Here is an 18,648-nt window from a genome sequence, read left to right as displayed (position 1 = left end):
ATAGAGTATAGGAATATATGTTGTAATAATATGGGAGTTTTCTTTTAAACTTATCTGAAAAAAAGCTTTAACTTCAAATAAAATGTATTTAGATATTTATTCCTGTTCTGTAGGAGTAAAGAGTTACACTATAGGAATATTTAGAAATTCCTGTACTGTAAGAGTATGGATTTTTTTTTGTTTTTTAATTTATCTGAAAGGAAGCTTTAATTTTAAAGAAAATGTTTTACGGGGAAATTAGTTAATTTTATGCAATCGTGCCTTCCATGTAATTGCCAGTACAAGTTCTTAATTATGATTATTGTCATAATTTTGGTCAAGTATTTTGTACTAAGAAAGTAAGGTTTTATTAAAATGTGGAAATCAATGTCAGATTGATTCCAGCTCTCACAAAGGGTTACGTTTCGCCTAGACTTTAAAAAAGACAGAGATCATACAGAAAAGTCAATAACGTAAAAGTGTACACAGATATATTTTTTTCTAGCTTACTCACAAAAGAAGCTTTAAGGTATTATAAAGATGAGAAAACTCAATTCCCTTTCTAAAGGCTAATTTGTATTTCATTTTTATTGTTCAGAACATCAATAAAAGGCCTTTCACATCAGTCAGTAGCTCTCTCTAAAACAAGGAAAGCGTTACTCTAATGCAGTTAGACTTTGTACTTTGACATTCTCTTCTGGCAGAGTTGGAGAGGAGAAGGGGGAACGTGGGATTGCAGCATGTACCAGTTGTGTCAGAAGAAGACAAAATGTGAAAGTTTTGGCTTCTGAGGATGGAAGCGGGCACTAAAACCGATCAATATTTTGTGGTGTGACTAATTCAAACATTAAAACAAGTATCTTGCAGAGTGTTGATATTCAAATAGTCCTGGAGGCTTGTGTGCAGTGGGTTATTTCACAGTATCATGCATATAATTAGGTGACCCTTGAGGGAATAAATCAGTGCTTATGTAATTCAATTGAGGTCAAATGCAGTTTTCAAACTGGGTTGGCCCCCCGGGGTATGGAAGCAGGAGATAATTTCTAAGGCACAGAGGAAAATTCCAGCCAGCTTCTTTCCATATCCCTCCACTTTTTTTCTCTCTTCCCCCACTCTTGCAGAACTGCCCCAGCACTTGAAGCTCTGTTGGCTCTGGAGGCTTTGTGGAAAAAGCAATCTCTGATTTCAACTATCAGAGCCAGGGAGTGTGGGAGCCAGCCATCCCAGAGTTTGGGGGAAAAAAACCCCCTGAAACAACAAAAGGGAACCTTGCAAAAAAAGTTTGAAAACTGCTGTCCTGAACAAATGGTCCAGAAGCCACAGACTCTGCCACCCAGGGGACCTCATTGCATGGCAGCTATTCTGGCTGTAGTAGAGTACGCTGGCCTTCCTCCCTCCAGCATGTCCTCAAACAACTCCACTGTTATCAAAAGGCTTTAATTTTTTTTTTATGCAAGAGTTTTAAAGCTCACAAAGAGACTTTGGAGCCGGTAGCCAGGAGCACAAGTAGCTTATCAATAAGGTGTTTTTGTTTTTCTCTTGAATGAATGCTTTTCTCTCCAGCTTTCAGGCATCCGAATAACTCTAATAGAAGTTACTTGAACTGAAAATGAACTGAATTGTGTCTACAAAAACATGAAAAAAACTAATTAATGAAGTCAAGAAAAGTTTTCCCTCAAAATGGGATGGGCTATTTATAGGCAGTAGATTTTGACATCAGTGGCCAAGTTTACATATTAAAATTTAAAATGCTGTGAAGAAAAGACTTTTTCCAGACTTTCTTTTTTAATGTCCAGTCTAGGAGTTGGAAATAAAGTTACTTTCCCAACTCAGCTTGTATGATAAGGAGAAACATAAAAGAGATTTTTTTGCTTTCTGTTTCCTCTCCAGTTTGTTTACCCTGGTAAATAGCATAATAGTATAACATAACTCAGTACAAACAACTGATCTCTATTAATGCAAAGCTTGCAGTTTTTCTAGTAATGTTACTGAAAGGGTGAAAAATGAATTTGTTGTCATGATGTACACTGAAAGAACCTCTGCTCTGCTGCCAGTTAACTTCCTGATTAGTCATCATGTTTAATAAACCCTGCAAAAATCCAGTGTCATGACAGGCCATGTACTACAAGCATTACATCCCTTGAAAATGAAGGAGAAATACAGGGTATGCAGAGGAATGCAAAGACTTAAGACTACTGTCTTATATGAAAAACATTGTTAGTGGGTCTTGCTGCATTCGGTGGGTATTATTATTATACTGTGGTTCTGTTGCACCTTATTTAGAACTGCAGAAAGATGTTATTGTGCCTGATAATCAATGCAAGGATCAACAGAGGTCTATTTGCCCTCCTCATCCCTCCTTCGAATGCTGCCTTTGTGTACTAGATGAAGATAGTCTTATCCCGAATGCCTTTGATGAGAGGAACTGCTTCTTCACACAGAAAGCAAGTTGGCTGCACTCTACAACAAAACAAAACAAAACAAGGGTTGCATTAAAATTCCCTCCTCAGGGGGGTGGTGAGGACTTTCCAAAGGGCACTTCTTTCTAGTTCCAAAGACAGTGTGTCTTCAGTATAAGCTATACGCTATACTCCCCTGAATTATCCTGCTGGTGAAGGGTGCTCATGGCAAAGCGCTGGAGTGGACAAGTAATGGAAAGACTCCCAGTTTCCCTCTTTCTGTCATGAATAGGGATGATGAGGATGCTGCCTGGGGAGCACCGAGCTGTATAAATCGACCGCCAAGTTCTCTCTGATGAGGCTGAAGAGGAGATTGACAATTACCAGGTTTTATTCAATGCAGGAAAAAAGCGGAGTTTCATAAAAGTAACCCATATGGCCCATTTTAGAGTTCTATTTTATAAAGACATTATGCTTTAAGTGCCTAGTTCTCTAAGCGATTCCTTCAAATGCAGATGTCAATATTGTAAGTGTTGAAATTTAGAGAAACTATTCTTGCTCAGTGTGTTCTCTGCTTTCCCCCTTGTGACTCCTCTTCCTCCTCCACCTGTTCTTTTCTCTCTGACAAGTTACCTGCTAATTTAATTTTTTTCAGATAAATTTGATTTAAATTGATTTGTTGTCTTAAATAAGAATCCCCAAACAGCTTCTTGCTTCCTGTTTTTGTATTTCGTATGTTTTAGATCTGGTTTTTTTAGTACTTGAAAATCTATTGAATAAAATAGGTAAATGAAAAGCTTCACTTACATATGGGAAAAGATTCTAGCTAATTTTACACTTCTAAACATTTGTGAGTGGACAGATTAAGGAACAATTAACTGACTAGCTTGTCAGGTCTTCTTATTACCCGGTTCAGAAAAAAAAAAAAAAGGGCAAACAAACAAACAGAAGAAACCCCCCAAAAGTATCATGTGATAAGTGAGTCAAAGCACAATTAGTTTAGCTAAAACAGGTTGCCATTTTTCCAAAGCAATCACATCATGGCAGATAGACTGATTGAGAATAGATAAAATCTGAGATTAGACATAAAGGGGCAAAAAAATCTTTTTTAAATATTAAGATTGTTAGTTTCTGACTCTCCCTGTCCCACAGGCTCTTGATTGCTACAACGCAAATCTGTAAATCAGTAGATGGTCAGTATTGCTGCTTTAGGCTCTTTTAAATGTAAAGGTTCTACACAAATGTACCAAGTCAGACAGAATTACAGTTAGGATACATTTGTGTATGTACGGAAAAGTTATTAATAATATTGTAACATTTGAATTTAGCTAAATTCAGATGAAATAGACCTGTTACTGCTTTAAATATAACTACATTCAGTAACACGGTACGTCATCACTAGTCAGTGGTAATTAATGGAACAAAACCTACTAGTGATGTATTATTAGCGATTGCTAGTATTCTGTGATGATTGTCTTCATTATCTATCTGTATCAAAAGTGGAATAAAGTTAATTCAGATTAATTGTTCTTCTGTTCCTAGACACAGAAGTTAGCAACTTGGTTGAATCTCTGGTGTATTAACAACTATTAAACATTGAACGTTACGCTGACTGTGAGACTTCTAGCAATTGGCACCTCCCTCTTTTCTTTAGTTTGTTTTTATATAGAACTTACACTGGCTCTTTTTTTATGTGCTACATATTATAACAATGTTATACACAAAATTGAATATAACACTAAGAATTAAAATACATGTATCTTTTTAAAATTTCCTAATTTTATGATTTATTGTATTTTCATGTTGTGCAGATATGATACTTCTCTATTGGATTAACTGATACTACATTGGACTACCTACAGTAGTATTAAAAAAAAAATCTGGAGTTAACATATTATATAAAATCCACCAAGCTTTATGATGTTACTGCCTATGAATTTCTCATCTGTGCCTGTGTGTATTTTTTGTTTCTTTGTTCTTAATAGCTTGCTTACTAGAATGATAGGGAAAGCAGAAACAGGGTTTTTTGCATGGTGGCAGGCCTATGGAGGTATGAATTACAAAATAGTGTTGGCACTATGGCAACCGGCAGTTCTGACCAGTATTTATTTTCAAGAGTTATTTTAGACCTTACTTAAGCATATGTAAGTGTACAAAAATATAATTGCAATATCTTATATGAAATCAAAAAAGTCTTGGAGATATTTGACATGGTAGAATTTAGAAATGTTAGAATAATTTCCTTCCCTGATTTTTCTTGTGATGATGCATAAGTTGCTGCCCCTAGATGGTTTCCATAAGAGGGAAAAAAATACATACATACACCCCATATCCAATGTTATGGGATTCTGTATCTTTCAGTGGCATGGAAACCTGAGTAGCCTGGCAAAAGATAAAGTATGAAGGTGATATGCACAATGTTCCTGGTCAGATCTGTTCAGTGGGCACACATGCAACACAAAAATGCAAGGCAAAGCCAAATCAAAACCCCATACATATCTTTTATATACCACTCTTTTTTTTTTTAACCTGGAATTATAATTTTTACTATTGTCTATTACCTACCTGACAAGTAATTTAATACAGTTACTCAATATGTAATCTGTAAGAGATTTATTTCTACTATTTTGTTGGTTATCTGCCTAGACTATTAATATTTTATTTAAAAAAAATAGTTGATAATTTTTTTCAATGGCTCAGAATTTATTTTGTGGGGTTTTGTCTGTGTGTTTTTTCCTCCCTACTACTGTCAAATGACAACTTGCTTGATCAAATGCCATTTTTCAGAGATTTATATTTTTTTCTCTACAAAGTGATAAATCCATCCGTTTTTCTTCTCTGTTCTGCTTGGTGTTTCACCAAGTTTAAAAGAAATGCTTTCCATGTAAACAATTCTTGTTTAACAGGTGAAATATAGGATAGAATGAAAAATGCAGGGGAAAAAATACATGAAACCTGTTGAGAACTACAAAAAGGGGAAAAAAAAGTATAAATCAGCTACAAGAGTTTTTTGTATACTTACCTTTAAAAAGAGAAGGGAGGTATATATTGATGCTGTAAACATGAAGAAAAGTTTCCTGGTTTGTACAAAAATATGCTTAATCCATATTCCTTGTATTCTTTCACATGGGGCAGAATAAGGCAAAGTTAATTTTCAGCCGTGTGTGAAATTTGTCTTCACAGGCTGCTGTGAAGAGTTTTCCAATGTCCTCTCTTATTTATTCATCAAATTGTTTTTCAATTCTTGCTTCTAAGACTGAATTAATGTTATATGTTAGAAGTTTGGTATTAGAGGATAAGATTAATAACCTGATTTTATGAAACAGAAGGATGTTTTTGTCATGTCTTTGTAAATGCAAAACTTTTGGAAACCCCCAAAGAAATTAAAACAACCAACAAAGATAATCTAATCTTACTAAAGCAAACTCATTCTTCAGCTTTCTACTCCTAAAGTTCTGCCTTCTTAAAGCTTCTCAAAGTTATTCGTTGTAAGACATTTGTCTGAAGTTTTAGAAGTTAATCTATGTCCATTCATGGATATTTTGGATTACAGTACAGACTTCTGGCTTTTTTTCTTGAAAAAAAAAAAGAAAAAATCCATTGGAAATAAGATTTTCAGATGTCTACTTTTATCATTTGTACGCTTTTGTCATTCGTACTCAATAAGGAACCACTTCACAAGTATTTTAGTAGACAAGATCTCAGCCTTATATTAGTCAGTGAAAGTTCTGTATTTGTAGGTCCATTCACCATTCATGATTCTTGTCAACAGCTCATATTTTCTTTGCTACTTGATTGACTGGTAGTGTTCAAAAGTGTATCCTCTGGGATATTCTCATGATCATGTTGCTTGATCAAAAGAAAAATACCTAGATGAGAAATACATACATCTTTGCCTTTCCAGATATGAAAAAATACTCAAAAGCTAACACCTTGAAAATATTTAGAGAATTTTACTTGTGCACCCTGGTAGTTTGTAGATCTTTGAGCACTGTTGATTTCATAGGTATTGTGTGATAAACTTCACAAGAGTCTTTACTTTGCTAGACATGAACAATGATGGAGACAGATATTTTAACAGTCCCACAATTTTCCATGCAGTCTTTCCTTTAAGTGTTTTTTTGTTGTTGTTTTGTTGTTTCTACCTTTGTGTAGAAATCCACATGAATAAAGTGGGACATGCTTCTAGACTAGATACCTAAAATGCATGATGTATTCCTTTGTTTTTTTCTACTTTGACCATCTTCTCTTCAATTAAGAAAAGAACATGAAATGTATGTGTGTATTTTCCAGCCTACATCTCAGAGAAACAACATCCTGAAGTGGCTGTCAATTCAAGCAGAGAAAAGGAACAGAGAAAGGAAAAGAAATATTTTTCTTCAAAATGTTTGGAGGTTCTTCAGCAAAAAAGCTTAGTTGAAGAAAACCTTTTAATAATGTTATTGTTGGTAATTGTGCTGATATTAAAGCATGGCTTACGTAGGTAGATGACAAGTTTTACTCTACTGACTCACTTTAATTTCTAATTGCATAATATGAAGAATGAAGTTTTTAAATAGCAATAAGTACTGCAATTCCTTGAGCTGATGAATGAGTTATAGTCATAATACAGTTTCAGTTGCTCATAATTATTTCAAGTTTTAAGTTTGTTTTGTGGAAATAGTTAATTGTAATCCTAAGTTTTTCAAAAATCAGTCTACCTAATAAATTTGGTTGTAAGAGTAAAGTATTGCATAGACCTGTCTATTACAAGTTACTATAAGTCCATTTAATTTAAGGAAGATATACCTGTATATAGTAATTGATAATCTCAGAGGACTGTAAATAACCATTGATCTTATTTTAGAGAATACTCACTTGGGTCATGAATTAAGCAGAGTCTTCAGGGTGTTGCAAGTCTTCAGTGACTTCTGGGTCACTGTCTGGAGAAGGAAGAGATTTTGTAATGTGGCTGTATTTGTGGCTGTTTAACCTACATTCTTCTGCGTTTCATCAAGATCTCCTCTTTAGTCAACTGTACTTTTGTTTTCTTTACAAGACTTTTCCACACTTCATGCTCTTCTTTTCCTCAAACTTAACCATGTTCTTTTAGTTCTCTATGTAGATCTTTTCCAGTCTTCACTCTGTCACACTCTTCTGTATCACAGGGTCTGACTATCAAGGTATCCCATAGACAGGTATCCTATATGAATCTACATCTATGACAATTACAGATCAACTAACATTAAGGCGAAATAAGTGCTGATGAACTGAGGTGAGGTGGATGTCATTTCTAGCAGAGAAAAGGGTGAAAAGCAGAAGTCTTCTGTTCTTATTTAAACAGATTCTCATTAGTTAGTGCTCTACATGCTTTCACATGGCTGCTGTACAACCAAGAGGTTAAATAATATCAGACAAGAAAAGGTGAACCATTGATTCAAGGGAACTGTGGGAAGCTGAGCATTAGAGCAGCTATTCCTGGGATATAGAAGTCATCAAGAATTTAAGCCTTTTATACATTTTTCTGTCCTATCATTATCACAGGATCCAATCACACATCCATTGCTACTGGGCCCTAAAATTTTAAGGATGATAAATGGCTACAAAAATAAAAGACCTATAATGGAATCAATGTATTTAAGAAGATACTATTGCCATATTGTTTTTACTTTAACATTTATAGATGAGTAGTGTATAAATGACATGTTAGGGTGAAGATGGGCACATGGGTCCATGTCAAACACTGGAGCAGCCTCTGTCATACCATATGAAATAATTTTTATTCAACAGTGGTAGCAAATGGATGAATATTTTCCTAGTCCTAATAAGCAAGTTAGTCTCGTGGACAAGAGGAAACACATACAGTTCTAGTAAACACTCTACAATGTATTCATAACTTGTGTGATCTTCATTGCCTGAATTTTACTTAAGTAGCTGTTGCAGATTTGAGGTTTTAGACTAGTGCTGCCTTGAAGTGTAGCTGCCTAGTGATAAAGGTCCACAGTTTGGACCACACTGGAGAATAAAAGGAGAAAAACTGTTTGCAGCATTTGCTTTTAATAATGAATGTAACATTGAGTTTCTATTGGCTTATATGTCCTTGAACTCACGACATAGATCTGTTTGTTTGTTTGTTTGTTTGATCTGGTGCCTCCAGTAAGAGACATATGGAAAATTTTCTTAGTTCTAACACATGAACATTTTTTACCCTCTGCAGTATATGCGTGCTTGCTGGAGGGCTCTGCTGCCTGCTACACTTTCTGCTAGCTGAGGGGCTCCACATCTACTGTATCCATCATGCTCCAGCTGTAATCAGCAAACTCATCTTGTCATTCTTCATTCCCACCTGGGGACTGCTTAATTTTCCTTCTCTTTTTCTGTTCTGTGAGGCCATTAACTTGGTTTCCTTTGCTTATACTGTTTGTGTTGCTCTGCCTTTTATATAATTCTTTTTGAGTTTTGTTTCATCCCAACAGCCTTGGTTTCTGACACAGCGTACAAGATGAGCCAGATTGACAGTACAGTTAGTATTTAGAATTGTAATAAGAAAGTCTGTGTCACCAGGGGACATCCAGAGCTTTAAGTTCTTTTGATGATATTTTGGGCTTTTGAGAGAAAATTCTGTTAGGGAACTCAGCTGACAAAGTATCTACCCAAAATGTTTCAGTACCTTATATCTGACGGTTTAGAACATAATTACCTTAAAGTTCAGTCAATTGGTGCTTCTGTCTGCAGGAGGTTTATATCCATATGATTCAAATCACAGACACGCACAACTTTGAGTCATTAAATACCAACATCCTCCTCAAACAATGGGTTTAAACATTCCGAGATATTCCAAAATACCTCTCTTCTTATGGAACAGGAAGCCTAAGCTGCATCTGGTAAAGGATCTGCTGTTGTGATGGAAACCTGGATGTGCCTCAGAAGGAATTCCAGCTCTGGCAATTCACGTTGTCACTGTTGCAGAACAGAACTCTTAGTAGACCAAAACATAAATCAGATTTTTTGGCCAATTCACTCTGAATACTGAAGGAAGACAAAAAAACCATATATGACAATTTTACTTAGCTTACTTCTTCAGAGAATGGGATGACAGTTAAGTGGGGTTTGGGATTTTTTTCCCCTCCAAGCTCCTTCTAGAAATTTTAAAATAATGAGATTCAGTAATATGAACACAACTTAATGCTCAAACACATGGAAAGGAATAAAAGAGAATATTTAAATTTGCAAATTAAATAGCCAATACCTTGCTATGTATTGCTCCCTGTCATCCAATAGTGGAGTCCTCTCATCTACTTAATGTACTCTTGACCCTCAGAGCTTGATGGATTGTTTAGACCTTCTCCCTATTTCCAAGGCATAGGTATGTCAAGAACAGAGAAAGAGAATATTACCAATTTGGAAAAAATGAGTTAGGTAACTTTTTATGATGTTCTCATGCAACATAATAAATAAATATTCCAAGTAGCACCTTAATGGAGGAGTAACATAATGTACAGAATGAAAATGTATTCTTTAAAATACTGTATGATTTTAAATTGCATGTATAGGTAAGAATGGTGATCAGCTCTTAAACAGCTTGAAAACAGCAAGAGTGATCCATATTCAGTGTATGCATTCTTTGCTTTGCATAAAGTTTCAACAACTTTATTTGCTTTATACAGCCAGATTCTTGGATGGGGTAATAAATTATACTTCTAGCTTCCTTATAAGGACTTAATTTTGTTTTTGTCTTTCTTACAAGTCCATGAATTAGCTGGATAGCTAAGGGTCATTCCAATCCAGAATTTACATTTCTAAGAATATTTTCTAATTCCTAATATCTTCCTTTTCAGGTTTACTTTTTCTCTAGAAAATTGGACTATAGAGTTCTTTGAATGAAATTCCTCTTATTCTTTGTTCTTAAGCATTTCTGTCCCCTCTTGAACAGAAAAAGGAAACAGATATTAAGAAATCTAAAGAGGAAAAAATGTAGCCAGCTTTGAGATTCTGCCATGTCCGATACACATAAGACTGTTGTAAATCAGCGATCAGCTCATAGAGTCTGAGAATGGAAATAAGAAAATGAATGTTTCCTCAGTGCTCTCTGCAGGATCCTCTTTCAGCAGATCAGAGGTCAAATGCATTTACAAAACAGTAGGAGAGAAATCTTGCATTGTCACAGTGTGTTCCTGGGGAGTACTCAACTTTACGCACTCATTTGCTGCCCACCTGGAACTCAAATGAAAAAAAAAATTTTTTTCAAGTAATTTTGTCTTTGAGCCTAATTACAGTGCACAGTGAAATGCGGGAAGGAAGGCAATGTTCCCTAGTCTCTGGCTGCCTGGTTTATCAACATCCAGCAGCAGAAGAAGTAACAAGTTTCAGGAGAGAGCCCAAACTAATGAAGACTGTAAGCAATGCAGAAGCAACATTTTGGCCTGGGAGTATAGGTATTGAAGGCTAAGGTAAACAAGTTAACAGTCCGTTAGGTAAAACATCCTTTATGCTATAATTGGAAGGGTCACAAGACTCATTTTAATCAAAGGCTGCAAAAAGGTTTCCACTTCCACTTCAAAGCATGCTCAGATGTGATGAGTAGGTGGCTCTCAGTGTGGTGTCCAAGTTCCAATTTGGCATTTGCCTGTGGTACTACAACATGACCTATTCACCCCTAAGAGCTGTTGTAATGGTGTCTGTCAGCAAGTTGGTTGTCTAGTTTCATTGATAAATACATGGAGCTTTTATTGCGTATTTGCTTTTGGGGAAATTGTCCTCAAATACACAGTAAGAACAGTAATGTTAGAAGGAGTTTTAACAAAAGGGAAAAAGAAACCTCTAGTCACAGGGTAAGGCCAACACCTTCTAAATATTGTAGTTAATGGCTGAGAAAAATAAAATTATCATAAAGAGCTATAAAATACAAACAAAATACAATGTCTCTTTTTCTATCTTTTGCTTGGGATGAAAATAATGACTTAAAAACAATGATGTCATATACATTGGCATTTTTTTCATATTAGACTTTTATTTCTATTTTTATTGCGTTGCAGAAACTCAACTTACTGTATGAAAGTGTCCATTTCGCTGACGGTGGGTGAAAATGACACTGGACTCTGCTACAATTCAAAGATGAAATATTTTGAAAAAGCTGAGCTTAGCAAAAGCAAGGAAATCTCATGCCCTGAAATTGAGGATTTTTTATTTCCATTTAGGGAGCCTGAAATTCTGTGGTATAAGGTAAGGAATGCAAAAGATTTTCACCTTCAACAAGATATTATGCAATGTTCTGATGATTTTCGTGATCTAAATATGATATGCCGCTTGGATTGTTTTAAGACTTGTTAAGAACAGACAACAGAATCAAGGACAGAAAAGAATGAACTAAGTGAGAGAGAGATTCAAATGTTTCCTTTAGTAAACTTTAGAGCTGGTGTTTTCTTAATATCCATTTATGGATGTCAAAGAATTGGCAGCTTTCTGCTAACAAGAGGGCTAAAAAAGAAAAGTGTTACCAGTCTGGGCTTGTTTGATATGCTAAGGTAAAGCCATGTGAGCTGCTTATACAGCAATTGTTTGTGCTATACCAGGCTAAAGAGTATGTTTCTAAAAACTCAGACATAAAATCTATTTGGAAGATATAACTAGGGTAGCTATGCATGCTGTTATCTGAATGAATGGCTTAATTTTGCAGCATAAAATTCAGCAAAGACTTCCAAAAATTTGGTCTTTACGTATTAACTTTTACTTGCAAGTATCAGTGATTTCATTGTTTTTATTAATAACTTTATTTCAGTATTGTGTATTGATTTCTAGATCATTACTTAAGGGCCAAGTTTGTGCAAATAGTGCTGCCTGTGGGCAGCTCGCGAGAGCTTCCATAAAGAGCAGCTTGAGTTCTGTGTTTCTTACCATCGGCAGGAAATACTCAGTACCTCAGTACTGTAATGCACACAATTTAAAGTCCCCAAACAGTTCGGTAAATCTGAAATTTAGATTCTGTGTATTTTGTGTCCACAGTTATCTACAGAAGTCTGTGTATATAGGAAGTCCTAGTTTAACTATGTGCTGGTATGCATTCTAATTATTTTTTTTAAGTCTGATAATTTACTTGATTACATAAATGCATTTAAATATGGTACACAAGACTATGCCATCTAAGTAAAAACTTCTGGCCTAGAAGGATTCTGGCAGAATTAACTGACAGTAGGTCCAAGATGGGAGTTATGTAACCAATTATTTGCTCATAGTCATCTTGGATTTTGTGTTTGTAATACAATATATACCTGAAGTTTTATCAAATTTAAAACTATGGCTGGCTTCTTAAAGAAGACCTCAAAAGATTGGCTTTTTAAGAGTCATTGACAGTATTTGTGTGAATGAACTCAAACGACCTCTTATACTTTAACATTTTTAAAAAGCCCTTACTGTATAAACAATGATTATGCTAAAATAATCAAATAAAATATTTTGTGACAGTTCATCAAAAGACATTTTTCTTATGAAAAGCACCAATCCCTTTTCTAATAGCTTATAAATATACTGGTCTGCAGTACAAAAAAAATTAGAAAACCTAGAAATACTAAGGCTATTCAAAGCTATTTCAAGTAGTACCTAGGTTAATTAGGTGAAAATAAGTTAATAATTTTAGGGAGCTAAGAAGCATGCATGCAAAAATATGTATTCTGTATTATAGCATAAAAAGTAATGTTTAGGTAGTAAAGATTGAAATGCTAACCCATTTTTGTAGATACAAACCTCACGTACTCTTCTAAGAGTTCAGAGAGTTTTGATTCTAAGATATTTTTAGAAAGAGATATATAACTGAACCTCATTTCTCCTCATTCTCATATTCTTCCGTTTCTCTACTTTTTTATTTATAAGTTTCTTAAAAAATAAATTAAAAAAAAATTCTCCCCTGCAACCTGTAGCTACTGGTAATACAACAGTCATGGATTGCAGATATAAGTGTAATGGCAAATAAGTAAATGAAATAGGAGCCCCTCAGCAAACTATTGTCAAAAGAAAACCGCCAAAGGAATCAACTCCTTTTTCTTCTCAGAGGGCAAATATTAAGTCAGATGATAAATTTCTATAGTCTTTTTTCTTTTTAATCAACATTAACTGAACTGGATTTTCAGATATTTAGTGTATGTAAAGCTCATAACTAGCCTGAGCTCTTGCCTAGCCTTCTTGGCTTTGAGAACATTGTCAACAGTGGTCCAATTTAAGTGTAAGAACCTAGTCACTGAAGTGTTATATTATCTTTAAACAGGAATGCAAGTCAAAGACGTGGAGATCAAGTATTGTGTTTAAAAAGGACACTCTTGTCATTCGGGAAGTTAGAGAGGATGACATTGGAAATTACACTTGTGAGTTAAAATATGGATTCTTTATTGTCAGAAGAACTACGGAATTAACAGTTACAGGTAATTACAGGCTCTTGCTATCTCTTATATTTAGAAAAAACATTGAATATTGTGATTTGAGTTGTGCGCATTTGAGTCAATGTACCTACATAAACCGCTTTTGCACAAAACTTTGCTGTGTGCCTAGATATGAACAGCTGATACATCAAAGCTGTCCTGAATACTTCACAGTAATATGTATAACATTTTGAAGAAGTCTGAGTTTTGGTCTATTGCAAAAGCTTGTGGATAGTTCTTGGTTTTGAATGGAAAATGTGGACAAGGAATAGGTAGCTTCAGCAAGCACTACCCCTAACAAAAAATACGAACATTAAGTCTATCATACTTCATGTGGTTAAATGCCTTGGGACATAAGAATAGCTGTAGCTACAACCCAATAGCAGCAGCTCTAGCCCAGTGAGACAATTGCAACTGGGTGAACAGCGCATGGCTGAAGCATGATTGCATTCTTCCCCTGGTATTCTCTCCCAGCTTTCTGTAGTTTATAGTTCAAGAACTTCCTGATCTCAATCATCATGTGCCGTGGTTACCAATTAACCTATTTTACATTACTCTGATTATTTTTTAATGCTTTTATTCTTGACTTGAAAACCATTTTGAAGTATCAAGTTCCACAGAGTAATTATGTAACATAAATGAACTCTATAATTTAGCAAACAGCAGTTGAAGAGGATGCATTTAATATAATCTGCATTTAAAACTACCATGTCAATATGTAAAATCCATCATAGATGAAAACAAAATATATACCATAATGTCCACAGTGGCAGAACAGTATGAAGAATGGTCCATTAAGTTTTCAGTTCCTCACTAGACCTCTAACCTGTTTTACAAACATGTAAATAATTTAGCTGAACATACACCTAAGGTAGAAAATTAGCCTCTAGAATTATAGGATGACATTAGAAGACAGGAATACATCACGATCTCTGTAATGCAGTGCAGTTCCACAGGATATTCCCTAAAAGAAGGCAGAAACAGGATTTTCTTGGCAAACTGGAGGTGAACTAGATTCAGACGTTTGACAAAGATGTTTGTATACGTAAGTTCTCGCACCTTCAAAGTACCAAATAAACCAAGACACAAATCTTAGAGGAGTTCTGTGGCCTTTTCTTGTTCCTTTTTAGTATCTAATATATAAATATATTGTGCATCGACAATTAGTTACAGCACTTTACATTGTGCATTAGGTTGAATTATAACAGTTTCCTTTTATGGTGAAAGGTTTGGTTTCTATTTTAATGTATTCCATTTGCCCTCCACATTATCGAGATTATAGTGAATTATGGTTTGTAATTTTCTTTCCAGTCTGGAAATCATATTGTTTATGTTGTTTTGAGAGAGTTCAAGTAATCAATCATATTTATTTAAGCTCAATATCCAGGATCTCTTCATAATTTTTCTTTTGTATGGAACTGATTTATTTGGTTAGTACAGACAGGCAATTACTGTCTAGTGATTAACCTCACAGTAAACATCCATATACTCTGTTTGATTGACTCTCATATGAAGAAAGCAGAGACAGAGTCTTCAAGAATTTGATTTATACCAGAAGGAGGTTGTCAATTATCGGTTGCAATTTATGAGGTATGGATTTGAAGAGTACATATTCCCCTAGTCCTCAGGTGATCCCTTCTGTCCCTATGGTTGGTGCTCCACTGCACAGCAGTATTTCAAACAGACTCAAACTGACAGAAAGGAGAAAGAAAAAAACATTGGAATGACATGCATGTTACTATTTGTAGTAATAGTTTAAAAATGTAATTCATCACTTGTGGTGTAGGTAGGAGTTCAGTATTTAATGTTTAACTAGACAGAGACAGAAAGAGACTTGGCTGATTTTGATGTGCTGAAAATGAATGAATGCATATGGTGGGAATAATTCAGTTTCCACCTCTGCAAACCCCGGCAGATGTAAGGACAACCTCCAAATTACTAAACTGCTTGGGTAGTACTGTAGGTCTTCATACCATCTTTATAATATTATGTGACTAAACGAAACAAACAGATTTACTTATAGTACTACTAATTTTATACTATCTCTGTATTGATGTCTTGATAAAACTTTTTATCAATGCCTTATAGGAGGAGATTCACAGTTTAGGTGCCTTACGCTTTCTCTGTGAGCTGAAAAACAGTTTGAATTGCCCTGGACACACATTGAGGAATATATAGAATAGATGGGGGGGTGGAAGGGACTGTTTGTTTATTTTGAAAAAGGAATTAAACTTTAATTCAGGAACTGAGAAATAAATGTTGTAAATGTCAAATTAAAAGTAGAAAATAAAATTGATAGTTGATTGCTTTACTGTATTAATGAAAACATAATTAATTGAAACAAAGGAATGTTGTGTCTTTCTGACCTACAGTCTCCGACACGTCTCCAGGCAGTATCAATAAATGATGGCGTTTGTGTGAACCATTGCTAAGAACAAATTCCATCAATAAATCCCAGCTCCACAAGGAGTGAACAAATTATTTCTAGAGACATTTGAAATTTCTCTTTCAAACATACTTTTTAGTTAGAATAAAAGAATTTTAAAAATATGAGTAAGAATTATCACTTTGCCTCAGACTTTCCAGAACGTATGGGAAGTTGTTATGTGTTTATCACCTAGTAATGTGTTTATCAAAATGGGATTTATGAAAATAACTCTCTGTATTCAGTAACATTACCTTGTGTGGTAATTGTGGGTGTCCCACCATCACAAACCCATCGTGAGAAAACAGAGTCACTTATTTTTTTCCATTTTCTGTGTGCTATGTTTCCATGCATGTGTTTAAGTAATATTGGAATTTGGGCTTTCTACATTTCTTTCCTTGAATATACTGTCTTTCCTCTAGAAACAGGAAAAAAACCCTACCTCTGCTGCAAGAAATCCATGAGCCAGATATTATATAGGTATACATTTGTAGTATTCTATAGAAGCTGAAGATCCGCCTTTGTGCATTATTACCATTACCTAGTAACAAATCAAATGGTTAATTATTTTGCTAAGAAATCATAGGTATCTGGTTGTTGACATAACAGGATTCAGTGTGTTAAGCAGAGAGGAGAACTGAATTAAAGCAGCATTCTTGTCCTTCCTTCTACCTCTTAGCGGCAAGGAGAAACAGGCAGAATATCCAGTTAGAGTTACACAATCATAGGGATACTCTCCAGTTACCTAAAATTTTCTTCTTCCTTTGGCTCTCCAAAACTCAAATCGGAATGAACAAGATAAAAATGATTATTTTGGAAAGTAGCATTATTTCAGTGGATAAGCTATCTCTGAACAATTTTTACTGAAAACTTTTCTTCAGATTGGAAACTAAATTTGTGCCCAGGCAGTCATTTGTACAAATGTCTTGAAGTTATTTATTGTAAACAGTCTTTTTTTCAAATGATAGTTTAGGTGTTCTATTAAAAAAATCAAACAAAAAAGCTATTAAGACTTCCTGAGAATGATCCTTTGCTGAATTTGTGGGGTGGGAGAGATGCTAAACATTTCTTGCACAGACTTCCTGTGGTACTTTACACAAATAATATATGTGTTCTTTATTTCAAATACACACAAGTTTGAATCTCAAATTCTAAAGTCATTGGCACCATAGATCTACCTAAATTAGAATGGCAGACCTAATACTGAGGGGACCTACGCACATAACTACATGTGAGGGATGTATCCTGTAAGAGTGTTGAAAGTACACTGACATTCAGAGTAACCTGAAGTTCCTAGTGATTTTTAAGACAGGAGTGCATTGCTCTCTTAATAAAAAAGGAAGAATAACATAAATCTTACTGGAAAATAAAAGATAGGATGTCTTCAGACAATATGAGAAAGGCTAGAAACCGTTTTCTTGACCTTATAAACAGTCATAAAAAGCCTTCATTCTAGTATTACGCATAGCAATTAGAGTAGAAGGTAGAACATCTTCATAAGAGTTTGTTGGAAGAACAGGGCCATATGTATAAGCAACTGCAATACTGTAAATTAAGTAGCAGCTCCTGGATTACTTAAGGCAGGCAGGGTGAGCCAGCTGCGACGCTGGTGGGACGTGGCAGCAGCCTGCCTTCCTCGCCTCTCCTTCTCTCTGGGCACTGTGGAAGATCACTAACTTCAGGATCCCCTTTACTTTTCCACACAATGCACTTTGGCAGCCTTGCTGTCTCCTGTAGGGAAACCATTGTTGCTATTACAGACTATTAAACTGTGGATATAATTATATAGGCACATTATTTTCAATATTGATATTGTGTATGCTTGTTGTCATAACCTCAGTGCTTCACACCTTACATACCTATGCGCCTTATAGTGGAATATGGAATGGCTTGTGTTCTGATTTAGAATTAAAGTTGGGGGGGAAAAAAAAAAAAGAAGGAAATTCAAACATTTTGAAAAAGGTCAAACTCATTTTATAGGTGGTATCCATTTCATCTAACTGTAGCATTTGAAAATCCCTAAGCCATGGAAAAAGATTATTTTCCCCCCTTTTAAAGAATGAGAAAACAAATTGCCCATTCTTAGCTTAAATTATAAGCACTGAATGCCACCTTAGGTACACCTTTAAAGTAACAACCATATCTAGTGCTCGTATTTTTGGTTTTATGAAAAAAGTCTTGTTAATGGCAGCAGCATGGCACTAGCATTTGTAAATAATACACAAAATCTTCAAATGTTATGTAGCTGTTCCTTATCAAGAATAAGTATATACTTTACTTCTGATCCAGAATATGATTTCTTCTTAGAATATGGATGTATCTTTCAGGTTTTTATTAGGATAATTCTTTTAGCTTTGATTTTAATGTTGTTTGGAAGATCTGTATCTCACACTGAAAATATATTATCATCTAAATGATTTGAATCAATTTCCTTATTGTTCTGAGATCTGATTTAGAA

General features: G+C 34.9%; 1 protein-coding gene across 1 annotated transcript in view; it reads left to right on the top strand.

The window, feature by feature from the left end:
* Window positions 1-18,648, top strand: part of IL1RAPL1 (interleukin 1 receptor accessory protein like 1) — a 674,122-nt gene that overhangs the window by 378,489 nt on the left and 276,985 nt on the right. The window contains exons 3-4 of the mRNA XM_075491887.1: window positions 11,393-11,579; window positions 13,615-13,768. Of these exons, the coding sequence (XP_075348002.1) occupies window positions 11,393-11,579; window positions 13,615-13,768 (341 nt within the window). The remainder of the gene's footprint in view (window positions 1-11,392; window positions 11,580-13,614; window positions 13,769-18,648) is intronic.

Source organism: Mycteria americana, chromosome 1 (assembly GCF_035582795.1).
Source record: "Mycteria americana isolate JAX WOST 10 ecotype Jacksonville Zoo and Gardens chromosome 1, USCA_MyAme_1.0, whole genome shotgun sequence".
NCBI lineage: Eukaryota > Metazoa > Chordata > Aves > Ciconiiformes > Ciconiidae > Mycteria > Mycteria americana.
Note: the sequence above shows the minus strand (reverse complement) of the source record. Positions and strands in the feature narration are given on the sequence as shown.